Below are 13531 nucleotides of genomic sequence, written 5' to 3' on the forward strand. Positions count from 1 at the left end.
CAAAAAATGTTTTCAGTTTCTTTGGAAATAGGTCAGTATTGTTTTTCTCTCTTACAAGGACTCACAGTAAATACTTAACCATATGACTTGGGTTAAATGAAGCTGTTGTTAAAGTGCCATAATTCATATGATACAAAATGTCAGCTCCGTTGACGGTATTTAAGTGTAAAACATTTTGTAATCATCTCCTCCAATGTAACTAGTCTACAAATGCTGTTCTTGGTATCATTGTGATTAATGGGTCTGCATTCCAGCAAAGAAAATATCTTAAAATCCTTGAACTACTTTCACAATGGTATGACAGGCCTTACTTTTACCCATAAAGTTGTTGATGGTACTGGTGGAATAATTAAAGAAGAAAATATTAAAGAAATATTCATATGTATTGTATATGTGTATAATATGTAAACTTTGAAGTATACATTGATGTAACAGACCCATAGCTTAAAGACATGCCAATGTGGGGTGCAGAGGTAGAAGTCGTGATATCTAATCCAGACCTACATGGTGCAGGGCTTTTACTCAGCTACCAGAGACTTTACATGTTATATTAAAATGATTGTGCTATGACTAGTGATCTGTTTTGGTATATTTAATGGGACACCAACCAAGGTATTTAAATTTTACTTCCGTGTGTTAGTAATATATGGACACAGAGTTGTTTACAGGGATTAGCGCACCCCAGCACTAGTCTCTATCGTAATACATGTGTGCCGTCCTATTGAGCTTTCAGGACCCATGAGAGTCACAGGTCTTGTTTGTTCAGCGCGGTTGAGGGGAGACTGAGCACATGTGTGAGGTAAGAAGCACTGTACTACTACTCTTATCCTGTGTATTTGGACACAGCACAGTACTACTATTCCTATCCAGTATGTATGGGCACAGATCAGTACTGCTATTTCTATCCCATTTATATGGGCACAGATCAGTACTGCTATTCCTATCCCATTTATATGGGCACAGATCAGTACTGCTATTCCTATCCCATTTATATGGGCACAGATCAGTACTGCTATTCCTATCCCATTTATATGGGGACACATCAGTATTAATACTCCTATCCTGTAAACATGGACACGGCACAGTACTACTACTCCTATCCTATATATGTGGGCACAGTTTAGTCCTACTACTCCTATGTTGTATATTTGAGCACATATTAGTACTGCTACCTATATCCTGTATATATGGTCACAAAACAGTACAATAACCTTATCCTGTATACGTATATAAGCAAAGACCAGCGCTACTAACTGTATCCTATATAAATATTTTTTATATATATATATAATTGTAATAGAACTGCTACTCCGATCCTGAATATATGGGCACATATGGGAAAGACAGAGCAAATTGTACGAATAAGCTTCTTACCTTTTGTTTGTGCAGCTGCATGGTCTGTCTGTCCTGAAAGGATGATCCACAAAGTGTCCGGTAGGCGTCATGCAAAACCTGTCCCGGGTTACGGCAACAATTTGAGAAACATCTCATTCTCTAATGTGATGTGGGTCCAAATCATTGAATAGTACGAGCTGCTTGGTGAACCACTCAGACCTTCACATGTGTTTGAGAGGATTCCAATTTATTTAGGTAGCAGAGATTTCTTATAGGTTTTTGACAAAAAGATAACTTTACTGAGCATGCTCACATTCCTCTCCCTAGAACAGGATATATCAGTAAGATGATCTGTGTGCGCGGAGGATGGTACTATCAATAGAGGCAATGTAAAGACACATGGTGGGAGAACACAAAAGAAAATGGATTCTATTCCCTCACAAGATCAATACTACTATATATGGACAAAGAACAGTACTACTATCCCTATCCTTTATATGTGGACACAGCACAGTACTACTACCCTTTTACTGTATATATGGACACAGCACAGTAATACTACCCCTCTCCTGTATATATGGACACAGCACAGTAATACTACCCCTCTCCTGTATATATGGACACAGCACAGTGCTACTTATGATAAAGCCAAGGGGATAGATATAAATCTATAATATAATCTAGACATTTTTTTTTCATATCTGTCACCATGCACAGCATGGTAACATGAATGTGACCACTTTCACAAAATATATCTTACTGTGAACCTGTCAGGTGGTTTTAGGACAGTAAAACTTCTGCAGGTCCTTATAGTGGTTTGGAATTGCAAATCACCCTGTATGATAAGTGTTCATGACCACTTGTGCAATGCTGCTTATGAAGCCGGAGTAGTACACTTTGGCTTCACTGCATAAGCTCTATAGGTTCACAGCGTGCACTTTGAAGCTTGAGCAGTACCCTGGCTTCACTGCGCAAGGGCCTTAGGCAGGGGGGTAGCTACAGTGATATCAGCCATAGCAGCTGTGTATGTATATGCATATATATATATATATATATATATATATATATATATATATATATATATATATATAAAAACAAAAAATGTTGTAGCAGCACTCGGTATAGAGGATATAGGTTGGGTGCACTTCCCAGGACGATGACCACGGGTCCCTCTCAATTGCAGGAAAAAGAAGATGGCAGCACTCCAAAATTAGTGAAGAAAAAAGTACCGGTTTATTCAAACATGTGCCAAAAAGCTACGTAGCTTTTTGGCACATGTTTGAATAAACCGGTACTTTTTTCTTCACTAATTTTGGAGTGCTGCCATCTTCTTTTTCCTATATATATATATATGCAGGAGTGTATAAATGTATGTATGTGTGAAGAACTGTATGTGTATATATACAAAATGGAAAATATTTAAACCCCTTTAACCCCTTACCAATGTGTGATGTATATGTATGTCACACGTACATAGACGGTGTGTGTTTGCTGTATATTGCAGCTAACGCCCACCAGGAACACCCAGAATCGGTTCCAGGTGGTTAAAAGCAGGCTTCAATCACTACTCCCTGTGAAGTAATCAGGGAGCGACGATCTGTAGCTATGACAGCCTCTGGTCTTTTCAAGATCCGTGGCTGTATAGCTTCTGATCATTTGTTACAATGTGCCAGTGGCACGTTGTAATACATGATCAGTAAAATCCCGATTTACTACTATATGGTAGGATCAATCAGACAACCTAGGGTTAGAATACCCTGGGGGGTATCAAATGCTTGTACAGCCCTCAAAATGGTAGTATTGGAAACATCATCTCATCTAGCAAAAAATGACACTTCTTCCATACACCGAAGTATGAAAAAGTTTTTAGCTCCAGAAGATGGCAAAATGAAGAATATTTCTTTGTACAGGAGGTTTTAATTTTTGTATATTAAATTTGTAATTAAATGTATGAAAACCTTATAAAACCTATATAAATTTGGTATCCATGTGATCGTACCGAGCCAAAGAAGGAAACATGTCATTTTGGAGTGCACAGTGAAAGCTGTAAAAGCCAAGCTAACAAGATAATTGTGCATTTGCTTTTTTTTTCACTGCATTTGGCATTTTTTCCCTGTACAGTTCATGGAATATTAACCCCATAGCGCAATAAGACGTTACCCTTACGTCTTGCTGCGCATGGGGGAGTATGAAGAGGGCTCACAGGCTGAGCCCTCTTCATACTCACCGGGCATTTGCTTCATAATGAAGCAAACGCCCGTCGCTAACACCCGCGATCGGTGCTTGCACCGATCGCGGGTGTTAACCCTTTGATTGCCGCCGGCAAAGCTGCCGGCGGCGCGTGGGTGCCACCATCTTGGCTATGATCGCCACTCCCCGTGACGTCACCGGGGAGCGGCGATCTGTTGTCATGACAGCCTCGGATCACACAAAGATCCGAGGCTGTCATGATTGAGGCTATCTATTACAATGTGCGATCTGCACATTGTAATAGATGGTATGCAAAATCCCCATATACTGCCATACTGTAGTATGGCAGTGTATGGTAGGATTAATCAGACAACCTAGGGTTAAAGTACCCTAGGGAGTCTGAAAAATAGTTAAAAAAAATAAATAAAAAAAGTAAAAAAAAAAAATTACATTAAAATAACTCAAATCACCCTCCCTTTCCCTAGAACTGATATAAATATAAATAAACAGTAAAAATCCTAAACACATTAGGTATCGCCGCATCCGAAAATGCCCGATCTATCAAAATATAATAATCGTTTTTCACTGCATATTACCCCGTAGCAGAAAATAGCGCCCGAAGTCGCAAATTGCATTTTTTAGCCATTTTGAAAAATAGAAAAAAATTCTATAAAAAGTGATCAAAAGGTCGCACAGTCCTAAAAAGAAAAGCGTTGAAAACGTCATCAGAAGTCGCAAAAAATGACACCATCCACAGCTCTGTACACTAAAGTATGAAAAAGTTATTAGCGCAAGAACACTGTAAAATGAAGAATTTTTTTTTCTGTACAGGAGGTTTTAATTTTTGTAAATGTATGAAAACATTATAAAATCTATACAAATTTGGTATCCCTGTGATCGTATTGACCCAATGAATGAAGTAGATCTGTCATATGGGGCGCACAGTGAAAGCTGTAAAAACCAAGCCCACAAGAAATGGCGCAAATGTGTTTTTTCATCATTTTCACTGCATTTAGAATTTTTTTCCCGCTTCCCAGTACACGGCATGGTTGCGCAGAAAATAAGACATCACACAGCTCTGTACATGGAAAAATAAAAAAGTTATAGATTTTTGAAGGTGAGGAGTGAAAAATAAAAACGCAAAAACGAAAAAGGGCCTGGTCCTTAAGGGGTTAAATACCATCACTATGAAGCGCAATTTGGTATGCAGAAAACAAGCCCTCACACAGCTTTTAACCTGGAAAAATAAAGTTATAGATTTTTGAAGGTGGGAATTGAAAATGGAAATGCAAAAAACAAAAAAAGGGTCTGCTTGTTAAGGAGTTACATTTTTCACTCTGTTTCATTGCAGCCAATTGATAACATCAATAAAGTCCTCTTTTTATTTTGCTCATTAATGTATTCTCAAAAAAGTACAGTTTTGGACATTTTGGTGGTATTTTCCGTTACAGTGTTTACCACCGGGAATAAACTTTTAATATATTGATAAATCATGTTTTTGACTTTTGTTTCTTTTTAAATCAATTCTAGGGAAAGGGGGGGGGGTGCTTTGAACTTTTTCTTTTTTTTTTAACTTTGGTTTTTTTGCTTTAACTCTACTGAGTTATTTCTTTTATACAGTACAGTGTACTGAAACCCTGACAGCTGACTCTTTTACACATCCTGCTATGACCGCCACGGAACCTTGTGCATTATGCAGCTTATACCTGCTGTGAGCGGATAAGCTCCGTACAGTGAAGGACTTAAATGTGAAGTATAGTTAAAGGGAACCTGTCAGCAAAATTTGACATAATAAATTTGACCTAATAAATCACTAGCAGTATGTTGCATTATGTTGTCAAGCAGCTAAACACCTTCTAGATCATGTGTCTTTCATAACCCAGTGTGGTGGCATTATCCAAAATATTTACTTTGAAGTGAGATGTAAATTGGATGTATAAAGTCAAGGAGACTTTGACTCTGAAGTCAAGCTCTCTCTTCTTCAGACAGCCCCTTTCACTGTAATTGATTGTCCTTCATCCAGTGACATCGCTAACCAGATCTCCTGAGGTCTGATGCATGATGTCAATCACAGAGGAGGCAGCGTTCAGAGCTCCCCACCTTGACTTCAGTGTTTAACTCTCCGCCTCCTTGACTTGATGGAACCAATTTACATCTCACTTCAGTTCATCTTCTGGATGATGCCACCACACTGGACCATGAAAGAAGCAAAAACTAGAAGGTGTTATGTGTAATTTTTAGATGCAGAACTATAAAGTAGATATTTACAGTAGATACATGATTACATATATAGATAGATGATAAGGATCTTCACCTGGGAATTCAACCAAGGGGTATTTTACCCTTTCAGTGGCCAGAGCAATTTTTACAATTTGGATGTTTACATATAAAATCGAAATTACATCAAAAAGCATTAAAGTAAACTTGCCCCATTTTCAAAATTGCATTAAAGAGTCTATAGACATAGGCGCAATTTTGATTCAAACTGAAACATTTTATAAAATATACTTAAAATATATCTACAAAACAGATTAAAAAGTAAAGGCACCAACAAATCCTATATTTGTAAGCAGACAACCAGATGAGGCATTTGGCAATTAACATTTGACCACCCTCATGTAACTTTGTGACAAACACAAATTATTAAACTAAAAGTGCACAAAAAATGCCTTGATATTGTTTGTTTTTACATAAAACGGGGAGGTTTATGCACAAATAGGGATTTAAAAATAATAACACAAAACGAGCAGATTACACAACATCAAGAATTTACAATCCCAAAAATGCTAAAACAAAAAACGTGACATATTTAGTTGCAATCCACAAATGTGTTTAAAAATATATAAGGCACAAAATAAAAAGCTCCTATTTTGTCAAAATCTATTTTATTTCCCCAGAAATCATCATGTAAACAAGAATAACTTTTAAATTCATACACACTACCACCTTCATGCAACTTTGCAGCAAATGGCAATAAAATGCAAAAATTGCATGAAAATTCAAAACTCTAAAATATGTATAAATCTATAATACTTATATAAAGAAAATACACTTTCATAAAACAGCAAGATGTGAGGAGATCACACATACCCCACGGGTGTATACTCACCAAAATATGCAGCAAATGGAACCTTAAATCCACAGGGGACACCAAACTATTTTTGCAGAAAATTACACTGAGCGCCACACAGATCTATCATGGTAGGCTCCCTTACACAACGGTAACCCAAATAAATAACTATATATCCATAAACCAAGCTAATGAGCTAATAAAAGTCACTTTTAGATGTGCGCCAATGTATTAGCAGCCTAAAAACAGAACCCTCTATGTTGCATAAGAATTTGAATGAGAACATCATGACATAAATGTAAATAATGGCGGATGGTGTGAAATAAAAATTTTATTCCAGAACATGTGTGTTACATATAGCTAGTTACATAGAGCAAGTGTTTTCTTCGTTAGTTCTGGATAGGAGAGGGTTAAAAACATGAATATTTGTTGATATTACTCCTCATCAGAATGTAGTAACATATAAAGTGAATATTTCCATTATATGTGAGGTGCAGGAGCTCTTGTGTGCAGCAAATTATCCCTGTAGCTGCCGGGTAAGAATCTGGAGGGTGGTACACTTCAGAGGGCTATATCTTTGGCTCTGTGACACATAGAACATCTAAATTTGTATATTAACTGTTAAAATGCCGTCGGAAGTGATTTTTATTTATAAAAATCGCACCTGATATTCTCACTTTAAACCTGAATATCTCTGGATCCCTGGCACCTAGAGACACAATTTCTGATTCATTTGAAAGAAGAAATGTCGACTTTGCCTACCCATAGCGCCGGCCCTGCTCCTTGTGCACTATGAAGCTGTATAAGCACACCCTGGCTTCACTGCACAAGTGTTGTAGGTACACAGTGTGCACTATGAAGCCGAAGTAGTACACCCTGGCAACACCGCAAATGCATGGCTACATGGTCTTATGCATGTAGCCTCATCGTAACTTATGTTTACTATTCCGGTACGTTCTAGCCTTTCCATGAAAACTTGTAGTTACTATTTAGGGCTTGCCTAAGGTATGGTCTATTTGGCATTAAGGTACATTGTTTCTCATTGTTTGCATCCTGGTGGGTTACTGATCAGCTGTCAAATAGTCAATTGAAATAATCTGGAATACTTCATCAACATTGTGGATGATACAACAACTCATCCAAGTTCATATTTTAAAAGGACGTGCTTGGATACAGCTCAAAAGTTGCATTACTTTCCCTGTTTTTTTTACTTTAGGACCCTTAAAATCTATGGCTCCTCAGTATTCAGCAACTACGGATTTTCCAGGAATATGGACGGATAGAATAAAGAATGAATGTGTACAAACTGTAACGACTAAATCGTCTACAACAGATAGCTTTAGTCATGTAGAACTTCTCGGAAGACAATTTCCTCGAGATGATTACACAAATGTCACAAGCAAAATCTTATCCTTGGTTGGGAAGAATCTACACAACCAGAAGAACCATCCACTGTGGCTAATAAAAGAAAGGATTAAGGAACACTTTTACAGGGAATTTATAGGACGTTTTGGGAACCCACTCTTTTCTGTGTATGATCATCTCAGCCCAGTTGTTACCACTGAACAGAATTTTGACAAGTTACTAATTCCATTGGATCACCCTAGTAGAAGAAAAGGTGACAATTACTATTTAAGCAGGACACATATGCTGCGTGCCCACACTTCAGCCCATCAATGGGATTTGATGCACTCAGGACTAGATGCGTTTCTTGTGGTGGGGGATGTCTACCGGCGTGATGAGATTGACAAGAGTCACTACCCTGTGTTTCATCAAATGGAAGGCGTCTGCCTTTTCTCAAACCATGAGGTAAATTTCTAAATAAATAGTAAATAAGATATAAGTAACACCATAGATCTCTGAAATATGATGGAAATTGCACATTTTACAAGCTGACCTTGCTCATTTCTCTAATATTATTGTCTATTTTTTCAAGTTTATTAATTTTAACGTTCATTTAGCATATTTCCATATAAGAAAAAGTATTCAAATTTGGTAGACATCCATACACTAAAGCAGTAGTAAGGGGGGTTTCTATTGATGGAGTATATTGGCTGATCAGCGCTACATAGACAAGTGGAAGCAGTAGGCTCTGTATAATGGCTAGGGAGCGTAACAAAATGTGCAGCTCTCATTCACTAATAAGAGCTGTGGCTGCAGTGTTATATAAAGCTACAGATCCAACTGCTAGTAGTTTGCTCGTATAAGGCGTCCAACAGACCCCGCAGTAGTAATTCCTGGAAAAACCTCTTCAATATGTGTTTATTACAGAACAGAATACAGTAAGTGCATATGATAAACCTTGTGTGTAAATAACACCTTCATGGTAACTAGGATGGTTCCTGGGTTTTAATGTGGATTGGAAAACCCCTGTGAATGTCAAGGTCAATTATCTTCACTTTCTGAGCCATGTCTTTGTACATGATGTGAGTATACCTTTCTAATATATCTCAAATAATGTGAATACTTAATATCCTTCCTAGAACATTGTGTCGAGGTTTTCACGTTGTAATTAAATTTGCTTAGCGCAGCAGGGAAAGGGGAATGAAGCAAAAACGAAATGTTCTGAGAGTTAATAACAACTGAACAGTCTTTTCTTCCTAATCTGATTGTGTCTGCTAAAACGAAGACAGGCACAAGTAGGTAATGATCAGGATGCTTGACTGCTAATGCACACAAGCACTGCTAGTCTTACGTTTTTACTCTTGGGCCCAAGTAAATAGATACATAAAGACAAGTACAAGGAGAAGATGTTTGCTTCATTTTTCGTTAAACTTCGAGCCAATTTTCTGTAATATAAACCAGACATTGTAAGAGTTGGAAGTCCAGTTGTACAAGTTGCAGCAGTATGCAGTGATCTTCAGTGCTGTCTAAGGACAGATTTTCTGATGAACCCTAAAAGCCTATGGTTTTTCCTGCAAAAAGAACTGTATTCTTCAATATATTGCTAAGATGAGTTCAAGCATTTTGTTGGGTTCCAACTTTTAAAACCAGTATTGACAGCGTGTTTCCTTATGTGCATTGACTTTTAAGCGCAGAAAGAAGTGAGATATAAACTGATAAATGACAGGATACACTTTCCATGTGACAGGACCCCGTTAAAAGGGTCTTGCAGGATTTTTTTTTTTTTTAATCGGCTTTCCATAGGACAGGCTATTAATATCACATTGGTAGTGGGAGTGACACACAGAACCCCTGCCCTTAAAGCTTATCAGTCAATTTAGTTTATTTTTAATGTTGTCTGGGAGGAGTGTTGTGAACATTTCCCTAATATACTTTATGAAGAAATGTAGTTGTTTGTAATAAGGCTCTTTAACTCCCACATTGAGAGAGCTCCTTATTCCAGCCTATATAGTTTGTGTCTATGGAGCTGACTATGATCTTACATCTAATCTACCTATGTTTGGTGAGAATTAACCACTTCACTTTCAGCTTGGTGCTTGAAAATAATGCTTATAGCATACTACAGCCAGGGAGAGAGAGAAAGGGTTAGCACTTATTGTTTTCAGCCTGGTAGGAGTCTGCCTTGACATCTTAGAATTATAGATAAGGGGCACTTTCAGAATAAACAGAAGAAGAGGAAGGGGAGGGGATATGCAAGGTAAAAAGAACCCGTTATGGATAAGGGGCACTTTCAAGCCTGTTTCTTTATAAACTACACAGAGTTTACAACAACCACCCCACACAATATTGAAAATGATCTCAAATGACATTTACTCTTTAAGTTGTATGAAGCTAACAGGAACTCTGCTTGGTCATCTGATCACATTAATGATCATGTATTAATATACATGTTGTTTTGGATTTCTTTGTTTCTAATTTGAATCAACACCAAGATTTCTTAAACTTTTCCTAAAAAAGAAATGTTTTGTTCTTCCCCACATGTGAATTCCATGAAAAAAAGAACTGTCTACATAAATAATGTAAAAGTTCTATTTTAATTAAACCTTCTGTTCACTTGCACACAACTAAGGAAATTTAGATTTAAAGGAAACCTCTCCTATGGAAAAAAAAATGTGTATGTGCCTTTAGCATGTTATAGTGCAGGAGGAGCTGAGACATAGATTTATTTAATTGTGTATGTCTAATTTATAAAAATCTTATTTCTTTCTGTGCTTAGAAGTCTGGTGACTGATTCAGTGAGGTCACCCACTACAATTCCTCACATGCTCATTTGGCTGCATGCATACGTTCCATGTGGAATGTGTTTCAAAATCCAGACGAAGTATGTAGGGGCTTGCCCGTATGGTGTCATCTGCAGGATCGGGCTGTCACACTGACTGACAGCCTGAACTTTTAATGTGAGAAGGGGACGATACAATTGGCCACCTTTCACAGCGCTGTCACAGTAATGATGTCATCAGGATTCCCGGGGAAGACTAGGTTAAAAGGCATGCAGGGTAGAAGCCATGTGTATCTTATCTGCATGTCCATTTGTACAGCGGTAACAGTGATCCACAGTGACTTGCGAAAGTATTCGGCCCGCTTGAATTTTTCTACCTTTTGCAACAGTTCAGGCTTCAAACCTAAAGATATAAAATTGTAATTTTTGGTGAAGAATCAACAAGTGGGACACAATTGTGAAGTGGAACGAAATTTAAACACCTTCCCTGTTCCTGCTGAAGAAAAGCAGGCCCAAACCATGATGCTGCTACCACCATGTGTGACAGTGGGAATGGTGTGTTCAGGTTGATGAGCTGTGTTGTTTTTATGACAAACAAATTGTTTGGAATGGTGCCCAAAAAGTTTGATTTTAGCTTTATCCAACCTGAGAACCTTCTTCCACATGTGGCAAACTTTAAACAAGACTTTTTATGGATATCTTTGAGAAATGGTTTTCTTCTTGCCACTCTTAATAAAAGCCAGATTTGTGCAGTGTATGATTGTTGTCCTATGGACAGACTCTCCCACCTCAGCTGTAGATCTCTGCAGTACTTCCAGAGTGATCAGGGGCCTCTTGGCCACATCTCTGATCAATCTATTCCTTGCTTGAGATGAAAGTTTATAGGGATGTGGTTGATTTGCTGTGTTCTGATACTCCTTCCTTTTCAATATGATCACTTGCACAGTGCTCTTTGCTGATGTTTAAAGTTTGTGAAATCTTTTGTATCCAAATCCGGTATCACGGGCCTGCCTTGTGTGTTCCTTGGTCTTCATGATGCAGAACCCTGAGACCATCACAGAGCAGGTGTATTTATACGGAGACTTTATTACACGCAGGTGGATTATATTGATCATCATCAGTCATTGGGGACAACATTGGATCACCTGAGTGAAGTTGGCCGCCCCACCTTGTTCAAATCAAACAAAATTGGTGTCAAACGTTTGTGCTACGTTTTTGCTGGTTTGTGCAGCAAAAATTTTCGTTTGTGCCGCTATCGTTTTTAAGATATTAATGAGAGTTTCCAGAGGTCATCAGAGGTCAACCAGCCCCCCCCACATTGTCCAAACCAAACAAAACTGGTGCCTAACAATTCTGCTACGGTTGTGCTGGTTTGTGCTGCTCAAATTTTTGTTTGTGCTGCTTTTGTTTTGAATATATGAACAAAAAATGAAAGGTCAAAAGTTCAAGCAGCCCCCCCACATTAACCAAATCGAACAAAACTGATGTCAAACATTAGTGCTCCGTTTGTGCTGGTTTGTGCAGCAAAAATTTTCGTTTGTGCTGCTATCATTTTTAATATATTCTTCCTTTTTCCAGAGGTCATCAGAGTTCATTTCTTCCAAAGTACAATGTGTTTGCTAGCTCCCCCTGGTGATCAAACTAGGGAAGTGTCACTAAGTTTGTTTTTTACCAGTTCATCCTAAACACCTTTAACCTATGTAAACACCTGAACATACCGTAAAAATGATAGCGGCACAAACGAAAATTTTTGCTGCACAAACGTAGTGTTTGATTCGGTTAATGTGGGGGAGCTGCTTGAACTTTTGAACTTTAATTTTTTGTTCATTTATTCAAAACAAAAGCAGCACAAACAAAAATTTAAGCAGCACAAACGTAGCAGAATTGTTCGGCACCAGTTTGGTTTGGTTTGGGCAAGGTGGGGGGGCTGGTTGACCTCTGATGACCTCTGGAAACTCTCTCATTAATATCTTAAAAACGATAGCGGCACAAACGAAAATTTCTGCTGCACAAACGTAGCACAAACGTTTGACACCAATTTTGTTTGATTTGAACAAGGTGGGGGGGCCAACTTCACTCAGGTCATTGGATCATTCAGAGGGTACGTTCACACGTTGCAGTTAAAACTGCATCGCAATCAGCTTTGAGGTGGTTTTAGGTGCAGTTTTGTCAATTGCACAGGTGAAAGACATGAACGGAAAGGGTGAATGACATTTGAGGAGCGGGTTTCCCCTTCAAAATCAAATTCACTCATTCAGTTCATGTCTTTCACCTGTTCAATTGACAAAACTGCACCTAAAACCACCTCAAAGCTGATTGCGATGCAGTTTTAACTGCAAAGTGTGAACACACCCAGAGTGCCTCACTGAACTTCTGGAGTGAGTTTGTTGCACTGAAAGTAAAGGGGTCGAATAATATTGCACGCCCCAATTTTTAGTTTATTATTTTTTACAAAAGTCTAAAATATTCAATAAATTTTGTTCCACTTCTTAATTGTTTCCTTCTTGTTGATTCTTCACCAGAAAAATACAATTTTATATCTTTGTTTGAAGCCTGAAATGTGGCAAAATGTAGAAAAGTTAAAGGGGGCTGAAGACTTTTGCAAGGCTCTGTAATGGACTGTTTCCATGAGATAGCTGCTACATGTGATTTGTCTATAAAAACAGAAGGGAGTACATATGCAATGTGTTCCTTGCTTTCTCCCGCCACAGGTAAAAATTTTAATAAATTAAAATAATAATTATGAAACAAAAAAAGTCAGAAATGGAAGAGTTAAACACCTCCCAATCCCCCTTCCCAGTAAAAGTAAAAAT

General features: G+C 38.0%; 1 protein-coding gene across 2 annotated transcripts in view; it reads left to right on the forward strand.

Annotated features, from left to right (window-relative positions):
• Positions 1 to 13531, forward strand: part of FARS2 (phenylalanyl-tRNA synthetase 2, mitochondrial) — a 298134-nt gene that overhangs the window by 92435 nt on the left and 192168 nt on the right. For both annotated transcript variants that reach the window (XM_072152519.1, XM_072152520.1), the window contains one exon: positions 7812 to 8404. In XM_072152519.1, the coding sequence (XP_072008620.1) occupies positions 7812 to 8404 (593 nt within the window). The remainder of the gene's footprint in view (positions 1 to 7811; positions 8405 to 13531) is intronic.

The sequence above is a fragment of the Engystomops pustulosus genome, chromosome 5, assembly GCF_040894005.1.
Source record: "Engystomops pustulosus chromosome 5, aEngPut4.maternal, whole genome shotgun sequence".
Taxonomy (NCBI): Eukaryota; Metazoa; Chordata; class Amphibia; order Anura; family Leptodactylidae; genus Engystomops; species Engystomops pustulosus.